Source organism: Camelus ferus, chromosome 16 (assembly GCF_009834535.1).
Source record: "Camelus ferus isolate YT-003-E chromosome 16, BCGSAC_Cfer_1.0, whole genome shotgun sequence".
Classification (NCBI taxonomy): Eukaryota; Metazoa; Chordata; class Mammalia; order Artiodactyla; family Camelidae; genus Camelus; species Camelus ferus.
Genome location: NC_045711.1, coordinates 969,843 through 990,576, shown reverse-complemented (window position 1 = coordinate 990,576; position 20,734 = coordinate 969,843). Strand labels below are relative to the sequence as shown.

The following is a 20,734-nucleotide window of genomic DNA, read 5'->3' as shown; positions in this document are numbered from 1 at the left end:
GCTGACTTACACTTTTGAGAATTCTATTTTGGCAGGGAGACTTAAGAAGGAGGACCTCATTGGATCTCGGAGGGTTTTCTGGGCTCAAGAGTCCGGCAGTGAGCTGCCCAGACCAGCAGGGTGACAGTCCGCGGCCTGAATTTCCTCAGGAGTCACTCAGAGTCACCCCCAAAATCCCCTGCACTCCCTGGCCCTGAGGGTGCTTTCCCCTGTTGTCACACAGGCTTATAAGTGGAAACCAGGCCATGTAGGAGGTCTTCTGTGCATGGAGGAGCCTGGGAAGGCCAGGACACCCTGGAGCCGAGGGTGGAGCACGGTATAACACCAAACGCTCATGAGAAGACCCTGGCGTCCCCCAGTGGCAGCTGACCTGTCTTCCCCTCTCTGGACACTGTAACCTTGACACCAATCCTACACTTGACAGCCCTCTAAGAAAACTGATTATAAGATTGTCCAAAGAGGGGACCGAGACTGGGAGAGCTACTTGCCTTGTTAAAAATGTACCCTCTCAAAAGATCTCCAACACCATATGCTCTGTACTCTGCAGCCCTCTGTGACAACAACGCAATTCCAGCTCTGGCAAACAGCGTTAGTCCTGATCACTCCTGTTATTGCAGGACTCCAGAGGGCCGCTGCAGCTGCTTCGCAGGGCACTCAAGGGGCCTCATTACTGGCCAGAGGCCACTGCAGGCAGAATCCCTCTGGCTGAAGTTGGTTTCTCAGTTGTTTAAAACAAAAAGTACCTCTAGGCATTAGAGGGAAGATACCTTTAACAGGACCTAGGATTGGCTAGAAACACATGGGAGTTCAAAAGCAAGTGATGTGCACTAAGGGCCTAAATAGGATATGGTCATTAGGGCCATCATAGTGGGGACATTCAGGTTCTATTGTGGGGAAAGTACTGAAGACTGCAGTTTGCTAGACAGAAGCCTAAGAGACAGAGACAGAGGCAGGGTACCCTGGATGCACCCAGCTGTTGATGGGAAGAGGACCCCAATAGCGGGGACACTTCAGGAATAAACATAACACCCTGGGAGTTCCTTAGAAAAAGGCTGATTCCAGTCCCTAGACAGGGAAAGCCTAAGATAAACATCTTTTTGTATCAAAAATTAAGGAAGCGCTCAAAGAATAGTGGAGACGTATCAAAAGACACAAAAGCCAGCTGGAAAGGAATTTCCACTGGCCAAACATGGCACAATTTGAGCATCAAAATAAATGATAAAAAGTAATAGATTTTAACCCACTGAATACAAAATTCATCGAGTCTATTCTAATATAAATAAATAAGTAATTACATGAATTACATGGGGAGCATAGTGTTGGTGGCATATTACGAGATGCTGGGAGCTCACAAGAAGATAGTTATTCCCAGACTCGAGGATGAAGGCTGCAGATTTATCCTGTCTTTACTGATGACATTTCCTCCACCCCAGCGTAATCTGTGGGTTGGTAAAATGCTGCATGGAGAAGGGGTTTTGTGGTCAAAACAGGCTTGAAGGTTGTAATGTTGCCTGTCTTGTGCTGGCTCTTTGGCTGAATGAAGATACTAGAATTTTCAAGTTTTTGCCAGCCATCTTTGCTTTTGTCTTCCTCTAAATGACAGTGGGATCCCAGTGAGCCATAACCAGCAAATGGGGATCCCTGAACCAGTTAATACAACAGAACCAGAGCACAAACAGCAGCAGGTCCTGAGGCAAAGCCAGAGGGCATGTATAGCATCAGCTCAAGCTTCAGAGGCAGCATCGCAGAAGCTGTGTGGTGCTCTTCCACTTTAATGTCACTGTCACAGCTCCCACTGGAATCCAGAAAGGCCTATTTCTATTTCTCTAAGCAGATGTAAACTGCTAAAAACTACACATGTGAACTACTTGGTAACTAATAAGCACTGAGTATCACCAATTTGGTGGCGGAATATAAAAACAGCTTCACGTATATCGTGTTCACCATGGGCCAGGAACCTATCTCTTTAGGCGCATAATCTTCAGTTCTTCTAAAAACCACAGGAGGCAGGTAACAGGAGTAGTTAGCACTGCAGGGAACTTGCTGCGAACACTGTTTTAAGCACTTTACAGACATTAACTCAACGTGTGTAATGCATGTAAATCCTCACAACCCTAAGGAATAGGTATTATTAACACTCCATTTTACCGATGAGAAAACTGAAGTGAAGAGTTTGTGGTGAGGTGCCCACGCTCTGACAGAGCAGGGATCTGGGCCACGAGCCCATGCCCTGAACCCCTCTGCTCTGCTGCCGCGTTGTGAAAGCTCTGAGCCCACCTGCGATTCTGCGCAGGAAAGAACCGTTACTCACCCTGCAGCGCACAGAAGGGCCCGCGTCGGTTGCCTCTGCAGCCGCCTTGCTGGCTTTCTTCTCTAGCGGCTCCTCCGGTGCTCGGGAGGGCACGGTGCCTGGCGGGGCCTGATCTTCTGCAGTAGAGTCACCATCTGGCAATATACCCAGAAGAGCTAGAGCTTTAAGACCTGCGTGGGAAGCAAGTAAGAGTGGTTAGAAGTTTTTTAACAAGGGTTATTTCCTGCAAATGCTGTAAGTCAATTTGCTACTATATGGAAATCAATGGCTGAGTTCTCCACAAACTGAACCAGTTTCAACCCAAACCTCCCTGGCTGCCCAAATCTACTCAGCTCTTGATTTCAGACTCCAGGAGTTTCAACTGTGGGGGATACTGGTGCTTTATTACTGACAGAGGATAAAAGATGTAACAGGATTGTCTGTTTAGAAAATCATAAACATTGAAACTTTATAGCAGCCCCACACAACTAGACTTCTAAGTTCCCACTGACAAATAGATAACAAAATAGCTTGGAAGCACTGGTGGTTACCCACCTGCTACTTCACCCAAGTCTGAATTCCCTAACGTTTACTAGAATGAGGGGTCAGTCCATTACTCTGAAAGGAATTTGAGTGTCTCAGAAGTTTAACATTCACATTTTTCTCCTTGGCCCCGCTCAGTAAAGTCAAAGTCATCTAGGTATTTTCTTAGTCAAACTATTTAGTTATAAACAGCTCTCATCTAGAACACAATTGTGTGGAAACAGATTTGTGCTCCAGGCTAAAAAATGGCTGCATTCCTTTGACAGTGTTAAGTCTGGTGTATTCAGATGCTAAATACTTCATCCCCAGATGTCAAAAGTTTTAATTGTTAATTTTTTTTTATATCTTCATGTAAATATTTTAGAGAAACTAAATGCTACTTTAACCCAACATTTCTCTCAGATGCATTCGGGGATTTAAAAATAAGTTCCACACCAGGGTGAGCACCTCTTATGGAACAACTGGATTGTGTTGCCTCTAAACGGAGCCCCAGACGTCCCTGCTGCCGGGGCTGTTCCTCTGCAGGCAGTTGAAGCTGGTTTGGTTTCCGTGTGTGAGGAACAACTACCTTTTCCCTGGTGAGCCTTCATCAGACAGTCTCCGACGAGCTGCAGACACTGGCTCCGCAGGGTGTTGGCGTTGCCGCGGGCCTGGGGATCCAGCTTTTCACCGTCCACGTCCTCTGCGCTGGCCAAGTGGGCGCTATAGAGAGCCAGGGCGGCAAAAAGCAGCCAGGAGTAGTTGTGGATGTAGGGCTGGATGAGCCTCTGCCGGTCGCTGATCCGGATGGTCACCATCGGATGGGCCGTGACACTGTGGGTAGGCAAGTGGCTGCAAAGGCAAGACATTTTTAAGGCCTGCAAGCCTTCGTGAGTCTCCAAAAAGGAGAATGGGGTCTCGGGGACCACATGCATGGTCAGACTGGGCATCAGTTACCTCTAAGGCTGTGGTTATTGAAAATTTAAAGACAGGTATGGGTCCTTTCTTCAGAAAAATGAACGTACACAAACACTGCACACACCATTGCAGGATTTCACAACCCCCAGAAGACTATCTATGGAAATTAGGCAAAGTAAGAATTCCTTATTGTGAAGTTTTGTAGGGTGTGGTAATACCATTTTAATAATGTAAGAAAATGTCCATAATTTTTAGAAATGGATATGAAGCATGTAGAAAGGAAATGATTAAAGGTCTGGAATTTTTTCTAAAATACTTTAACAAAGGGAAAAAAAGAATAAACCAAGCACATAGCGAAATCTTCCTAATTACTGAGTCTGGGTAATGGGTACCTGAGGATTCACTGTACTACTCTCTTTAGTTGTGGGTATGTTTGAAATTTTTTTATAATGAAACGTTTTTAATTATTTAAAAAAAATGCAGAAGAATTCATGAAGAAAAGGTTACTGGGCTAGAGGTCCCCTGAGACATACCCATAGGAGTATCTCTTAGATGCGTAGCATCCGTAGCAAAGATCGAAGTCATCGCACACATTGCAGTTCATCCTCCGGCCTATGATCAAACCCTGGCAGTGGTCACAGGTGAACTCCATGTTGACCATTTCGTGGTCATCTCCATGGCCCTCAGGTTTCACCCCACCTGGGGGAAAACAGCAGTGTGAGGTGGACTGGGCAAAGGACTCTTAGAAGGGCTAGTTTCCAAACCCAAACCAATCCCAGAAGCAAGACTGTTCCCAACCGACTGCTCAGGACATCAGAGGCCAAGGGCATCTTCTGGAGACCAAGGCGTTCTGTCCAGGGGCTCTGAGCATATGAACCACATTCCTGGCACAGAACTTCTTAGCAATGGTACTGTGGATTGACCCATTTTCCAGCACAGCAGAGTCTGATCAAATAGAGGACCAGTTCCCATCATGCCCACCGTTTGGCAGCAAAAGCCCACGTGCCAATTTGTGAGCTGTCTCCCATGACTCCTCCTCTGACCAACATTAAACATCTATTATATACTCCTATTAACAAGCACTGAGAAGTTATCAGGTGTTAGCCCTTACTTTTCATTCCAGAATCATAGATGAAAACAGCCTCCATAACCCCAGACCCACTGAGTGAGAAAGAGATGGACAGCTCTGGTCTCCTTACTCTGAGTCCAGCAGGTCTCCAAGTCCTGTCATACACCCTGCTTAACAATCCTTACCTCTGATCCACTTCTGTTCCCACTGCCAGGAACCTAATGCAGACATTAGTCCCATTGGCACAACTGTGGCTGATTTCCTAAAGGAGCCTCTTACGCGGACAGAACCACCTTCTTTTAGCACAGCCCTGATCTTGTTAATATCCTGCTTGAAAAACCTACCCTGCTGTCTGCAGACTCATTCAAATTCCTTAGCCTAGGGTCTTAGTGTCTCACAATCTGGGCCCAACCTGTCTCAATCCATCACTCAGCTGCGGACCCCAGAGAGTGTCTGTCTAAACACACTCTGGACGCTCCCTCCCCTGTACCTGGACTTGCTCTGCTTTGGATGATGACGCACTCTCCCCGTTTCCTTCACATCATCCAGTTCTAATTTTCCTCAAAGACCCATTCACATCCCACCTCCTCCACAAGGCTTCCTGCAACAGCAGCCTCCCCTACTTCTGAACTTTTCCAGAATACCCTGTGCCACTCATCTGTAACTCAGCATGTACACTCATATACTGGAAGATACATTTTGTGGGTAAGTCCTGTCTCCCGCTAAGACTGTAAATGCTTCCAGGGCATGGGCTGTATTCTGCACGCCTGGCCCCTGCACACAAAGCACGCAGCTGCCCACTACTGTCATTCTGCTTTACCTCAGCATCTACAAGCCTAAAGGAGTCAAGAATTTCTGAAGTTTGCTCATGTGTATTTTACCTCTTGTAAACACTGCATGATTCAGAGGGCAAAATAATTTCCTGAAAACTCAACTGATTCATTGGTGCTGAGTGTTTATCAAGTGCCTATATCCAGCAAGATGGAAGATGGAAGCACATCAGATAACAGAGCTCTGGAGTTTCCCACTTAGCTGGGGAGACAGGCTCACATTCTCCAGCAAGTCAGAGAGCAACGCTGGGCAGTATGGTTACTGTGCAGTGGGAGTTTAAAACATGACAAGATCCAGAAAACAGAAACAGCTTCTTCCTCTTGAGAATGGCGACCGCAGGCCGCGCGATTTACCCAGGAAGCAGGTTTTGCAGAGATCCATGTCGCTGCACTGCAGACACCGGTAGCGATGCCAGGGGGCAATCTCATCACACCCGTCACAAGAGATGTCCACGTTTAACAGGTCACAGTAGCGAGCAATGAACATGTGCATCTATAAGATGAAATAAAACACAATTAACCAACAGACTTCAGATATGGCCACGATTCATTAACCAACTCATCCTTCAATACTTAAGACACTCCAGGCACTGTTCTACGTGCTAGGGTTAGGAGATGAAGGAGCTCAGTGTCTAGTCGGGAATTTCCTCAAGCAAACAGTATGGTAAGTGCTCGGACAGGCAGCTCAGGAGGCTTCAAGTGCACGTGGAGGTTTTCCAAAGGAGCTAATTCCTCAGGTGAGACCTGAGGGGCAAACAGGCACTAGCTGGGTGGGGCTAAGGGAGGTGGGCGAGCTGGATTAAAAACAGCAAGTTCTACAGGGGTCACAAAAGGGTCAAGACCAGGGGAATGGACCTGGCAATAATTCAGTATGCAGAACACAGAACAAAAGCGGGGATAACCAGATAAAGTTAGAAAGCATAAACAACGAAGCGCCTCCAACGCTAGTCTAAGGAGTCATGGACCGTTTTTAAATAGAAGAGCCATGTGATCAGATCTGAGCGTTCTGAAAGCCTCCTCTGGCTGCTGAGTGAGCACGGACTGGAGGGGGCAGGACCAGAGTCAGGGAGACTGACGCTGACCGCAGCTGTTACAGTAAGCCCCCCACAGGCGATAAGGGCTGGACTGGGCAGTGAGTGCGACGGCGAGAGGTGCGCAGCTCTGAGAGGGGTCAGGAGGAAGAGGTGAGGAACCTTGGGGGCTGCCTGGTTATGGGGGCCACCAAAAGGGAAATTGGTCAAGAACATCCAGATTTCTGGTATGGGTCCTTGGCTGGACAAGGGGAGTGTTCACAGATACAGGAAACACTGCAAAAGAAGCAATGTTTGCTGACACTTAAAAACAAAAACTTTCTAGGGGGAGAGTAAGGGCACCGTTTCAAGAGCAAACTGTTTTTCTGTAAAGTCCCTGCAGGCTACAGTACAGTTTATCTTTGCAGCCTGGAAATAAGGAAAATAAATCACTAAGTCACCATACAGTAGTAGACCACAGCAAATTTGCCAAGCCGCCTTAGAACTACAGAATGGCTCCCAATAAGGTATTAACATACAAGAGAGAAAAAGTGCAAAGGCCAAGCTGGTGTGCTCCATCCAAGCACCACAGAGATGCTATGTGAGCAAAGTAACTGGCACATAGTAGGCAAAATGAAGAAAATTCACACGGCTGCGGCAGCAGGTGCCTGGCACAATCCGACCATGTAACTGCAATTCTGTGCACCTATGGCAGTTCTCGTGCTCACCAGGCAGCCTTCTGACTGAAACGTGGCTTCCCTTGTTGCTTGCCCACAGGAAAAGAATGTGCCAAGGACGCCAGAGTCCAAGGCCTGCAGCAAGTCTACTTTTCACTGCAAATTAATAAACCGGCACCTAAAGGTTTACTTCAGCCTCATAAGCCAACGTCCTGCGACCCCAGTTCTATGGGAGGGAGCCCCTGCCTGAGTGTGGCCAGGTCAGGACGCAGGGCCCCTCAAGCTAAAGACCAGGCTCAGTGACAGCCGACTCACGGAGGTACTGGCTGCCGCCTGGAGCCCCCTCAGGAGACAGCCTGCTGGCACTTCCCCTTCCAAACTCCTAGCACATCACACTCAGATTACTCTAGTTGAGAGGTCTTACTTTCCTCTGCTTCTCTGGATCTTCCTGGGCTATTTTTTCATACCAGGCCTCAAACATGCCATCCTGACACTCATCCATCCATTCTGAATTCTGCTTGGCATCAGCAAGCTCATCTTCTTCACTCCATTGGCTGAAAGAAGGACATAAAGAGAGAAAAGCATGCCTCTCCCAACAATCAAGGGAAATGCTGGTTAGCAGACTCTGGGTCCTACGTGTGGGTCTAAGACTTGGGGCACTTCTAAACATCTGAGGGGAAGAGGTCAAGCTGGTTTTCAAAGTCCCAGGATTTGCCAGATATCTGATAGATAAATACCAATAAAAAGGGAGAAGCCCCTTCCAGAGCAGACTACAAGGGGTGAGGAATTAGAGCTTGAAAGGTTGCATCTACATAGCAGAATTCCACCCAACAACTATTTGTGGTGAACCTACTATGTGCCAGGCACTGGAGCCAAATAATGTGATTTTCAAAACCCCAAAAAACAACAAACAGGTCCAACTGGGACACGCTCAGCACACCCTAGTGGTAACAGCATGAGAAGGGAATCAGGAGTGCCTGGGGCTTGGGCTCGCCTGCTGGCTGCTGGGAGACCTGGACACAGCACTCAGCCCTGGTCCTCAGTTTCCTCATTTCTAATGGATAATCTCACGGACTCCTTTTAGATGTAAAATTATACATTTCCATAATTTCAGTTTACAGTTTGTATCAGCACCAGAATTTTAAATACAAAAGTATTTGCTTGACAGCAAATGTAAAATATTTACTGACCAACAAACACATTTGTGCAGTCATGCTTTCCAACAAGTGGACTTCAGGCCTACTCAAAGTTAGCTTTGGGGCGGGGTGGGTGGGGGAAGCTGCAGTCCCTACTCCCAAGGACTGGATCATGGAGGTGCTGGCAAAGCTAGAAACGAGGAGCAGACTGTCAGCTGAAGAGCCAGCAGGCTGGTGTCCTGCCCACACCTCCCCCACCAGTCCTCCCGTCTCTGCCAAGAGCGCCCTCTGACAGCAGGGTAAACAAGGAGACAGCTTAAATTCTATCTCCTCTGCCCAGAATATCTCTTCTGAGAGTGTGAAAATTGGTGCTGACTCATTCATTTATCTCTTCCTATTTCCCTCCTGTTGCTTTTCTTCTCCCAATCTCTTCTTTCTTTTCTACAGATTTGAGTGGGCAACGTGTAAGTGGACTTGAGGAGGGTGGGGAGACCGTCATTAGAAGTTGAAAGGAAAAAAAACTTTGCAGATGATTTTCTTTCTCGTACCTTAAGTCCTTATAATGTGCAAGAGGTTATAGTGGCTAAAATCACATATACGTAGTAACAAAAAAATTCAGAAAAGGATTCTCCAACAAGCTATACTAGGGTCTCCAAAAATGAGGAGTGAGGAGGATTCTTACGGGAGTTCACACCAGCACCACAACCATACAGCCCTTGCCCCAGGCAGTGCGCCAGACATTGAGGACCAGCTCGTTTATTCTTCACAGCAATTCTGAGGCAGGTACCGTTACTACCTCCACCTTTAAAGATGAGGAAATTGAGGCACAAAGGAGTTAAAAACGCTGCCCAAGGTCATCAGGCTAGTATGTGGCAAGGCCAGGATGTTACAGAGTCCAGCTCCTGTCTGCGCTCTGAACCGCTCCGCTATGACTCCTGTGCTTTGTGACCTCCTTTAGGAGCTGCAGAGGGCAGGGGGGTTCTTACCTGATCACACTGTCATGGACACTTATGTTTTCCTGTGACATTTTCATGAGGAGATCTGGTAACTGGATGTCAACAAAGAAGGCGAGATCACTGGGTTCCCAGCCCATATCCAAAAGATGAAGCAGGGCCGTCTGGACACAGGACAAGGCAGGCAGCAAGGACCTGAAGAGGCCATGCAGGTCAACGTTACCAAGGCTGCCCGTCACCCACGGAGACGACAGGAACAACGTGAGCCAGAGACCTGGTGTGTGTGTCAGCGGGATGAAGGAAACGCCAGATGGCCGGCTTGGGTTCCTTATCATCTCCTTTCAAACTTCTCAGACTCCATACAAACCCTCTTCAAAGGACAGCTTAAGCAAAAGAGTTCTGGAAGTGTAAGGCAAGGTTTCCACCCTGCCAGGACCACCAGGGGGCACATTTTATGGTAAAGGACTGAGCAGTAAAAATCATCTCTGATAAATAGCAAGATCAGGGCCCGCCCCATATGGCCCAGGTCACGTAGCTCAGAGGGAGAGAAGAACCACTTGATTAAAGGTTTATGTCTAAACCACTTACTATGAAGGAGACTGGGGAATGGCTTTATATTCAGGTTTTAAAAACTGCACATAATACATCAAAAACTGAAGATAACGGGTTACAGATTCTTAGATGAACCAAGACCCATACCCTTTAAAGAACTGTACACACCATATAGAAACAAGGCATGGAGAAAATATACTAATAAGTTAACATTAGTGATTAGCTCTAGATGGTGAGGTTGGGGTTATTTTTATTTTACTCTTTGTGCTTTTCTATATTTAACATTGGACTTGTATCTCTTTAAAAATCAGAAAAAACAAAAACAAAAAACAAAAAAAAACAAAACAAAATCAGAAAAAACAAGTAACTTTTTTCTCTAGAACTTATAAAATTATCCCATACCTGTCATTTAAGCTACTAAATCCTTTAATTGCTTTGACCAAAGACAGAACAAATTGATAGTAAGTGTCTCGAATTTCTTTGTGCAGGTCTGCACCACAGCCCTCCAAGTGTCCAAAATAACTAGAAACAGAAGAAATCACACCGATGACTAAATCGCCAGAACATCATTTACTTCATAACCATTATTTCTTACATGAAAAGAGCCAAGATAGCAGCAAGCTAACCAAGTGGCACAGAAACATAAGTAAATAAAAAGATAACAACTTCAGAAAGTAACAGACAAGATAGCAAGTGACTCATCTGCCTGGGCCAAGAGGGCTGCCCACCAGGAGTATGGAAATGGCAATTATTTACCTTTCTTTGTTAATATAAAAACCACCCTCCTCACCACCACCTGAGGGCCTGGCACTGTATTAAGTCTTCATCCCAAATTACCTCACTGAGTCCTCTCCACACAGTCAAGCCCACCCCTCCGCCTCCTTTCACTGATGATTTTAGAACCAAGCTCAGTGTCTTTTCTGTCATGATCCTTGTCACCTTGGATACATCAACATCCACGGGAAGGATGCCCCAGTTCCCCTGTTCCTGGATTCTCTGCCTTCTTCACCTCTAATGATCTTCTCCTCCATCCCCTCTGCCATCCCAATCTGACGGTCATTTCCTTGACCTTGACACTGCACTAACGGCACTGCCTCTGAAATCCTGACTTTAGATCATCTTACTCTGACCGTGACCTCTCATTCTGCTCACCTATTCTGGGACTCCCACAATAGCCTTCTTGATCCCAGTGAGCCCCAATCTATGACACTGCCTCCCATTCACAGTCTACCATGCCCGCCATGCTTTCCCTTCGCCCCATACTCAGCTTCGATTCCAAGGTCCCTCACCACCACCACGCCTGAGCAATCACCAACCCCCTTGCTGCTTTCTCCCTCCAAGTGCTTGCCTGGGAAACTGTACACCTGTATTGAAACTGCTAAACGTTGCTGGAGGAAACGCCACACAACCAGTCTGACTAGTACCACCATCAAGTCACAACCATAATTCTCAAACCAGCACTCCAAATTGTCAGGTGATCAGATTGGCTTTCTCAGTTTTCATTACTGTTTCAAACTTTCCAGCCTCTCCTTAAACTGCCACAGCCTCCTCCTACACCTTCATTTAGAGCTGATAACTATCCTCAATTTTTATTTTCTAAAAACAGAAATGATCCTACAGGACCTCCCCCATCTTCTCACCAAACCTACCAACCAACTTGCACCTCTACCCACACCGCATTCCCCACTGCTGCGCAGTTCCAGTCTCCCTGGCTCTGCAAGGCCGATTGCTCTACTTATGCAACAGCTTCCTCTCCTCCTGCATCGAGTTTTCTTCACTACTGAGTCATCCCCACCGGCATACAACGTACTATCTCTTCAAAATCCTCAGCTGATCCTACAGCCCCTCCAATTACTACCCTATTCCTCTGCTCCCCTTTAAGGCCAAATTTCTTGAAATAAGTGTCTCGTCTCCCTCTCCCTTTTTTCACCCCTCTTCTACTCTCAACCCAGTCCAACTGGGCTTTTGGTCCCAGTAAGACCACTGTCAAATCCAGTGTCCTCTCACGTCTACATCTAACACAACTGACCACCGGTGTCTTTTGAGATAAATTCTTCTCTTGGCTTCAAAGGCACCACCATCCCCTGGTTTTTGTTCTTAATGGCCACTCCGTGATCTTCTTAGCCGATTCCTCTTCCTCTGCTTGACTTCAGCTAAATAAAGAAGTGTCCCTATGGCTCAGTCCTGAGCCCCAACTGTCTCTCTGTACTCTTTTCTCGAAGGGTCTCATCTGGTCTCTTGGCTTTATATACCATCTATCTGCTGACAACATCCAAATTCTATCCCTAGTCCTGGTTTTTTTTTTTGAGAACTTTAAACTCTTATCTCTATTTTTTTTTTATATTCTTACTTGGGTATGAAAGAAGCAGTTCAAACTTAACACAGCTGAAACAAAACTTTTGATTATCACCCCAGTCTGTTTCTTCCACTCTCTTCCCACTTAGTAAAATGTATCATCATCCGTTCAGCTGTTCAAGCTGAAACCCTAGGTGTTTCTTTCCCCATGATTCCTTTCATTCACCCTCTACATCTAATCCACCAGTAAGTCCTGACAGTTCTACCTCCAAAATGTATCCTAAATCTCATCCTTTTCTCTCCATCTCCAGTACTATTTCCTGGTCCAAACCACCATCATCTTCTGCCTGGACCAACTGCTCTTCTTCCTTACACTGTTTTTCACAGAGTAGCCAGGAGTATCTTTTATGAATACAAATCGCGGTGCGTTCCTCCTGAGCTTAAAATTCTCCAAGGGCTTCCCATCTACAACTCTGTGTAAAATTCAAGCACCTTAAATCATATCCTACAAAGCTTTATACGATATGGGCCCTCTTTTTTTTTACCCCATCTCCTATTTCTCACTCAGGCACCCTGGCTTCCCTCTGCTCCTTGGGCTAATCCCCCACCCTATGATCTTTGTGCTGTTCCTTCTGCCTTTAGTGCTCTTCCCCCTGACCTCAGCTGGCCATTCATCTCTTGGTTACATGTCATCTCCTCAGCCTGCCTTCCCCAATCGCACAAATTAGGTCACTCTGTATGAAATCACCATATAGTAACATTACACACACACACACACAATATCTAGAATAGTGCCGGGCACAGTCATTCAGAAAATACTTGAGTGGCTTTTGAAACAACCTTGTGGGGTACTTAGATCTATGATATTATTGTAAATGAGCATTAAATTTAGCTCACAGCTTCCAGGAGCCAAATGATGAGTATGGGTACATGGGGAACACAATCCTCACTGTCTGGTAAAATTAAAATGATAAACTCATCAAGAGGAATAAATATGTTCTAGCATTTACTTACTAAAAGGATAGAACCTATTTTTCCTTAGAATGAGAGAATGAACTTTCCAAAAATGTAAATTTGTATCCTACATGGATAGAGTTCTTAATTAGAGAAGACAATTAGGATTTTTTAAAAAACGACTCCTGCTAGCTTTCCCAGCAGACTTCTACTTCGAACTTACTTGGTAAACTCTTTCTGGCAGGTCAGAAGTTCCAACAGGAAAAGTATGTAAGGAGGGTGGAAGCAGTGAGGCTGCCCAAGGGACTCCGTACAACCCTGAATGATCCTCAGGACCTCGAGGATGCTGCGGGCTTGGGCCTTCCTCAAGGAAAGAACCTTGACAACACTGGAGACAGAACTCAAGTCAGGAATACGCAGAAAACTCTCGAGCTGGGGCAGAAAGAAAACAGAGCCCCCACCCAAGTTCTGATGCCAAATTAATAAAAAGCAAATACTATTGTGAGGTGTCATTCAGGAAGGATATCAACACCTGTGCACTACTTTTGTCATTACTCAGCAGCACTACACAACAGTGCACGTCCAGAAAGCCGACCACTCACATTAAACAATCAACAAATTAAAAAGGCACTTTGTCTCTGTGGCAAGCCACAGAGACAGAGCTTTAACTCATAGGACAGGAAATCGAGACCTGCAATACTTCCAGAGGTAGGCCCACTGACAAAGAATTTTGTCAGAAAACATCAATTCCTAAATTTCTCCCAGGATTAAAGTAAGAGAGATTTATTTTGACAGCTAGCCAAAGAAACGTTTCTTTTTTTTTTTTTAATCCAAATAGTACATTATTGGGGTATAATTTACAGACAGTATAACGTACAAATCTCAAATGAAAAAATACTTCTGTAAAAGAAAAGAAAATCAAAAAAATTTTCCTGAACACTCTAAGACGTATCTTCTCTTTCAGGCATTATTTGCTCATTTCTAACATGAACTTCAAGTCTTTGACGAGACTGGGTACCTGCCCCGTGAGAAGAGAGGTGCTCACCTGTCATGGGAGAGTGACTGGTCTTTAATGAAGTCCAGCACGTCCTTCAGCACAGGGTACCTCTCTTTGACCGTGGGCACCGGTCGGGCATCCTCCATAGAGCGGAAGGACAGCAGCCGGAGTCGCCCTCGGGTGAAGGGGGGCCGCCGGGTGGGAGTAGAAGGTGACGAGGGCTCCTCCGCTGCAGCAGAGAATGCTTCTGCAGCAGGAGGGCCACCGCTGGGTAGCAGCGTGGGCTGGCCGTCCAGGCCAGGACTCCTGTCCCCCGCGGCGGGGGCCGCTGCTCCGCTGGGAGATGCGGCGGATGGGAAGTGCTCTTCCGCCGCAGAGCTGGTCCTCTGGCGCCTGTCCCGCGGCTGCGGACGGTCTGCTTCACCCGCAGTCACCGACTGGTCACAGCTTTCTTTTGAACTCACACCCATGGGCAAAAATTTTAGTAAGAGAATACTCTTCTGAATACACTCTTTTGCTAAATGCAAAAAGCAACAAAGATAATGAAAAAGTCAAAATTAAACTTGTTGCCTACTTTTAAAGAGAAGATAATTTAAACCCTACAATTTAGATCAAGACATAACCTCCATTAATTCAGTGGTATACACATCTCTGACAGAATGGAAAATCGAATTTTCTCTCATTATATATATCATGACCTCCCCAGGACTATCAGCACACTGCAAACAAGCTTTATTGTGGACAATTTCAAACATATAGAGAGAAGAGTATAAGGACTTCTCCACGTACCTCTCACCCAGTCAATAATTATTAACCCAAGGCCAGTCTTTTTTCACCCACCCACCCCACACTCCCTGGATTATTTCCATGCAGATCCCAGGCATCACATTATTTCATCTGCAAAATTTTCAATACATTTCACTAAAAAAAAAAAGTTTAAAATAATAACATAACCGTGGTATCAGTTAAAAAAATTAACAGTAATTCCTTAACTTCACTGAATATTTAGTGTGAGCACACTTCAAAAATGCCTCCTAAGAGAAGTAACTAGAAAGAGGCTCCATTTGGATCATGCTAATAAACAATTATTCCTCTCTGGCACTTTTCTATTTGTGACATGTCCTTGAAAAACACATTTAGTGCCTGTGTTACTTCCCCTAGGTCAACATAGTTTCAACAAACCAATCTAGAAGATGGGTCAGTGGTTTTCTACGAACTGAAAACAGAAGGCCTAGTGATGACAGCTGGAGCCGGCACTCACCCAGACTCTCGGGGTTCGCCTCAGCCACTTCCGACCCGCGCTGTTCTTCTGCCTCGTTCCCCAGGCTCACCAGGGACTTCTGCTTCATCTCTAACTGCGGGAGGATTTGAGCCACATAATTATGGTATCCAGACAGGGCAGCGAGGAGCAGCCAGAGCAAACTACTTCAAAAGCACAGGGTTGAGACCATGGAGAACTTGACGGTCTTGTGTTGAGGACACAGGACTGAGCTGTTTCCGTTTGTTCTAGAAATAATCCAGGCTTTGAAGATGCCTAAAGGTGTCTGCAAAACTACCTTCTTTTCAACTATTTGTTATTTGGGAGGGATTTTTAATCATGACCCTATTCTTTAAAGAATTCCAGAATCCTGGAGCTGGAGGGACCCTTATCTAAAGCTGACCTGGTACAGATAAAGAAGTGAGGTCTTAGAGAAGTGAAGGGTCTTGCTAGGGTTACACACCCGGTTTGCAACAGAGGTTGGACTAAAACGTGACCTCTATTCTACTGCTGAAGGAGGGGACACCTCTAAGTGATGCTGAGAATGCCAGGTGGAGAAGGTGCTCCTGTATCAGCACCGGCAGTGGTCACGGTGTGGGCCACGGTGCTGACAGCCCGGCCAGGAGACCATGTGTGATGTACGGGAGACCAAGGTCTTGGAGAGAAGGCTGGCATCTTGTCCTACTGTTAGCGGTCTATCTGTCCTATGCTAAACCAGAAGCAGAATCTACAGTGTTCCTTGTCAACTGCCATATCCTTTTTACTTGAACCATCTGTGGTAGCTAATGTTATCAGACACTTTTTTTCTTAAACTGCTACTACTGCCTTGGTTTCTCTGTCAACAGACTCTTCTGATTCTCCTCTCACCACACTGATGAGGATACCTTTTAGTTTGTTTTGAGAGATCCTGTTCACTTTGGTCTAGTCTAGTCTCCTCTGCCTAAACCTGTCACTGGTTGCCTGGGATCTAAAGCAATGCTTTTCCTCCTAGTCTAAGAGGTTATGTTCCACAGAGCAGCCTCTAGGTTACCGAAGGACGTAAGGAGGGCTCAAGTGAAGCCTGTTTACTCTAACTTTCTCAACTCTCACCACATTATGATTTGAAGGGTTCTAAATTATATTTACGCATTCATATCACTGTGTTTTAGTCTTTTAAAAAATTCCTAAAGTTATATTGAGAGCTACTTGCCTTCATTCCATGATATCATGGTAGGAAAACTCAAAATATATAAATACTGCATGCAAAGGAAAATCTTACCATCCATATTCGAATCCCATCTGCCAAGGAGTACACCTGTGCAAACTCCTCACCCAGGGCTGTCTTGCCCCCACTGTTTACTGGGGAAAGGAGAGGTTACATTCAGTTAACACAATTCACCACTGCAACATCAGGCACAAAGAAACTTCTAATTCTCCCCATAGAAAGTTTTCCCCTGACACTCACACACTAGGTGTGGGAAGAGAGGAATGGGGAAAAAAACTACCAATTAAACCACAAATACCTGTAATGGGTTCTCTGTGCTACTTCAAACTAACTTTTTTCAAATGAACAACATCTGAAATGGATACACTATTAAAGTGAGTAAAACATAAAAAATATTAAAAGTTAAAATAAAAATTATTAAGTGAGTGAAAAATAATTAACATGGAAGAAAGTTCACAATATATATTAAGTTAAAAAGGCTGGTTATGAAAAAGTATATACAAAATTATCTTATTTTAAAAGAGTATATATAGTAAAAACATAGTGTGTATATATAAATATATAAACATATAAATATGCCTAAATAAAAGGCTAGGTAGATACACAGAAAAATGTTACTAGAGGTGTTCTTGAAGTGGTCTTCTTGAAGTGGTGAGATCATAGTTGATAATTAATTTAAGCATTTCTGTACTAAGTTTCTACATAAATTATTTTTATAATTAGAAAAATAACAAAAAAGTTTTATTTCATTTTGTTTTTAAAGAAAAAACTATGAGGTCTGCCCCTTCTCTTCATCTAAAAACCGAAGGATAATATAACAGAGCAGGGTGACCCTCTCTGTTGAGCCCATGTAAATGCAATTAATTTTCTGACCACCTAGAATGTGTCAGACTCCAAGCCAGGCACTGGGAAATACAATGTTGAGAAAACCCAAACATGGTCCCTGACCTCAAGCAGTTTATAGTCTACCTGAAAAACTCCTCCCCTACATTTCTAACCCAAAAGGGTGACAAATTTTTAGACAAAGACCAAATTATCTAGACAAGGACCACTTTCAAAGTAGCTAAGTCTTAAAGAAACCATGAGTAGCCCCTTAGAGGCAGGGACAGAAAGAATTGTGTCTCCTTCAAAGCAACAGCGGTAGGTACTATAGAAACCACTTGTATTCAGTGCAATATTTCCAGTTCCCACATATGACTGTGTGTTTCTCAACTGCAAATAGGTATGTGATATCTGAACATGATTTGAAAAGAGCGGGGAAACCCTCCCTCAGCCAGAAATCTTCAGTTTCTCAGCTTTTAACTCACAAGGCTTTTATCCCTCCACTAAAATTTCCCACAGGTAACAGACTGTCCAGTTTTCTTACAACAATACGCAAATATATACTGAATTTTTTGCTTGAAACCATACAGATCAGCTCGCCCCTCATCCCCCAGCAGAGATAAACTCTTCCATGTGACAGCTGTTTCCTTAAATCACTCATGCTTCATTGTAGTTTGATGTATTTGAGCAGCTTCTTAAAGGAAATATAAGATTTGAGGGAGTAATTGAGATATTTTAGAAATCAGGAAATAAACTCTGCGACGTGAGATAAAGGACTCAGCAATAAAGGTAGCAATGATATTAACAGCAACAATAGAAAGAGCAGTAGTCGAGGACCTTCTCTAAAGGAAGGAGCGTTTGTTCCGGCTTCTTTCACCCGCACCATGGGAAGAACACATGTCCTGCCAAAGTGCCTGGGACAGCCCATAGCTCATCTTCACTTTGGGTTTGAAATGTTTTTCCCCTGAAAGATTATGAGTGGGGAGAGGCCCTCCTTTTGTGGGTCCTGTTAGGCTGCAGGCTACGTTTACAGTAAATACACAGAGATGGTATCCCCGGGGAACATGAGGAAAAGAAACGGCAAGGAGCAGGCTATTAACAGAGGAAGCCAAGTAGGGATGATGCTACAAAGAAGTTGCAAGTCTAAAGATAAGAGTTAATACTTGTATTTTTCTCCTTGGTTATTAGCACATTCAATTACCTAAACATCTCAGGTTTTAACTGGGGTTTCTTAGAATGTTAGAGCTAATCAACTCTAAACTTCACAGACAGGGATACTAAGGTGCAGAAATGTTATCTGATTAACCTAAAGCTGCTCAGCTTCTAGTTTGTGAGCTGGGACCACAACCCAAGTTAAGGTTTCCTTCCATTACACTTCTTGGCAGTTTCCCATGAGACTTCTGGATAAAGACAAATTATCTGCTAATTAGGAAACCCAAGGCTACTTGTTATATATCACATTCTGCCAACTATAAATTGGTTACGAATCTTTTGACTGGCAAAGTAGGACTGACAAGATGAAGTCTACAGTTGTAGAAATATGTTTATGTTCCAAAATATTTAAAAATTTTCACTTAAGATAGGCTTTCTTAAAACTTAGCAACTGGCCTTCAGATCAAAAATATTCCCTGTAATATAAGTTACCATATTTTTGCAGCTTCTCATATAAGTCTGGAGTGCGATACACCAGAGCAGCAAAGGTGGCGTTCACAGCTTGATCAATAGTGGAACCAGCAACTATATCTGTCTTTGGGGCCTGTTTTCTACATGCCTGTATGAATCCTTTGAAAAGTTCTGAATATGGCCCACAGAAGTTCTGGGCAGGATCTGACTGTGCAAAATCAAGAAGAAATTGGTGGCAGGGATCATCAGGGATGTTCTTAACCTGGGAACAATAACAACAAAAAACATCATGTTTAACACATTCATTAAAAAAATGAAGTTTATTGAACATCTACTAGGCCAAAGCAGAAGTATAAAACATGGTGCATACTCTCAGGAAGTTTAAATCTATTCTGGGGAGATCAGACAGATACATGGGTTAAAAAAAGGTAAACATAAATAAAACATTAAAAGCACTAAAAAACTACCACTACAATAAAGCAAAGACTATCAAGTGCCAAACGCCTAGAAGGGGCACCCAGTGCTGAGAATTCATAGGAGAGAGCTCCTGGCAGGTTAAAGTAATTAAGAAAAGCCTCCTGGAGGGGGTGGGCTTAGGACTGGACCCTGAAGACTGGGCAGGTTTGGCCCTGAGGAACACAACCATTAGCAGAAGTTAAGAGTCAGTGGGGAGACTGACCTGGCCTGAAGTCTCAGTTGGGGAGTGGTGGGAACTAGAGTCAGATAGGTAAGGTGAAAGGAGACTGCAGAGAGCCTTGACTGTCACACTGAGGAGTTTAGACTTCACCCTGTGGGCAACAGGGAGCCATTAATGGTGCTTGGCAGTGGAATGACAAGATAATGCAGTGATTAAAAAAAACGTGGTAGGTACCAATGTAACAATGTGAGTGCAAGATGAGGGCCTAGATAAAGATGGAGACAGAGGACATGAAAGAGATGAACATCTCAAGGAAGAATCCACAGGGCTTGCAGCTGAACAGACAGGAAAGGTGGGGATAAAGGTGATGCCAGGGAGCAGTGGCTCAATGCCTGGGAAAACAATCACAACAGCAGGAGTGAGCAGTTGGGGGGACGTCCTGGTCTCACATTTCTGAGTTAAAGGGAGTCAGAACACTGACATGGAAATACCTAACAGAAGGCGGGGACACCTGACTGGAGCCTGGGAGAAGAACCAGGGCTGGAAACTGATACTTAGGAATTATCCACACCAATGTGACAGCAGAAGAGAGGAGACAGGATGACGTCTCCATGGGTGGCAGGGAAGGGGAGAAAGCCAGCAGGAAGCCTACTCTTCAGAGGAGGAAGAGCGGTAATAAAGAAGGCAGATGGAGTGGCCAGAGGTAAGAGAAGACAGTGGACTGCCATGGAATAAAAGAAGAGAGGGCCTGGAGGAGCAGAGAGGCAGGGAGAAGAGAAGCTGAGGAAGAGCCCCTGGACTCAGCAATGAACTACTGAATAAGTGGGGGCGGGGGAGAAGGGAAGAAGGCAGGAAAAGAAGTAGGACGGAGAGAGGGGGACAGAGAGATGAGAAAGAGACAGCGGGCAAACTTGTTTAGTTTTAATTATTATAAGCTTAAATAATGTGCTACTGTCCCATGGAGAACAACAGGTACAGTGTAAATCA

The 20,734-nt window shown here is 44.9% G+C and overlaps 1 protein-coding gene across 2 annotated transcripts in view; it reads right to left on the bottom strand.

The window, feature by feature from the left end:
- ZZEF1 (zinc finger ZZ-type and EF-hand domain containing 1) overlaps positions 1 to 20,734 on the bottom strand; it is a 95,584-nt gene that overhangs the window by 24,709 nt on the left and 50,141 nt on the right. For both annotated transcript variants that reach the window (XM_032497948.1, XM_032497949.1), the window contains exons 26-37: positions 19,132 to 19,372; positions 16,720 to 16,799; positions 15,465 to 15,558; positions 14,252 to 14,720; positions 13,430 to 13,594; positions 10,360 to 10,479; positions 9,439 to 9,600; positions 7,741 to 7,870; positions 5,984 to 6,122; positions 4,264 to 4,429; positions 3,402 to 3,664; positions 2,312 to 2,481 (exon numbers count right to left, since the gene is read on the bottom strand). In XM_032497948.1, coding sequence (XP_032353839.1) covers positions 2,312 to 2,481; positions 3,402 to 3,664; positions 4,264 to 4,429; positions 5,984 to 6,122; positions 7,741 to 7,870; positions 9,439 to 9,600; positions 10,360 to 10,479; positions 13,430 to 13,594; positions 14,252 to 14,720; positions 15,465 to 15,558; positions 16,720 to 16,799; positions 19,132 to 19,372 — 2,199 coding nt within the window. The remainder of the gene's footprint in view (positions 1 to 2,311; positions 2,482 to 3,401; positions 3,665 to 4,263; positions 4,430 to 5,983; positions 6,123 to 7,740; positions 7,871 to 9,438; positions 9,601 to 10,359; positions 10,480 to 13,429; positions 13,595 to 14,251; positions 14,721 to 15,464; positions 15,559 to 16,719; positions 16,800 to 19,131; positions 19,373 to 20,734) is intronic.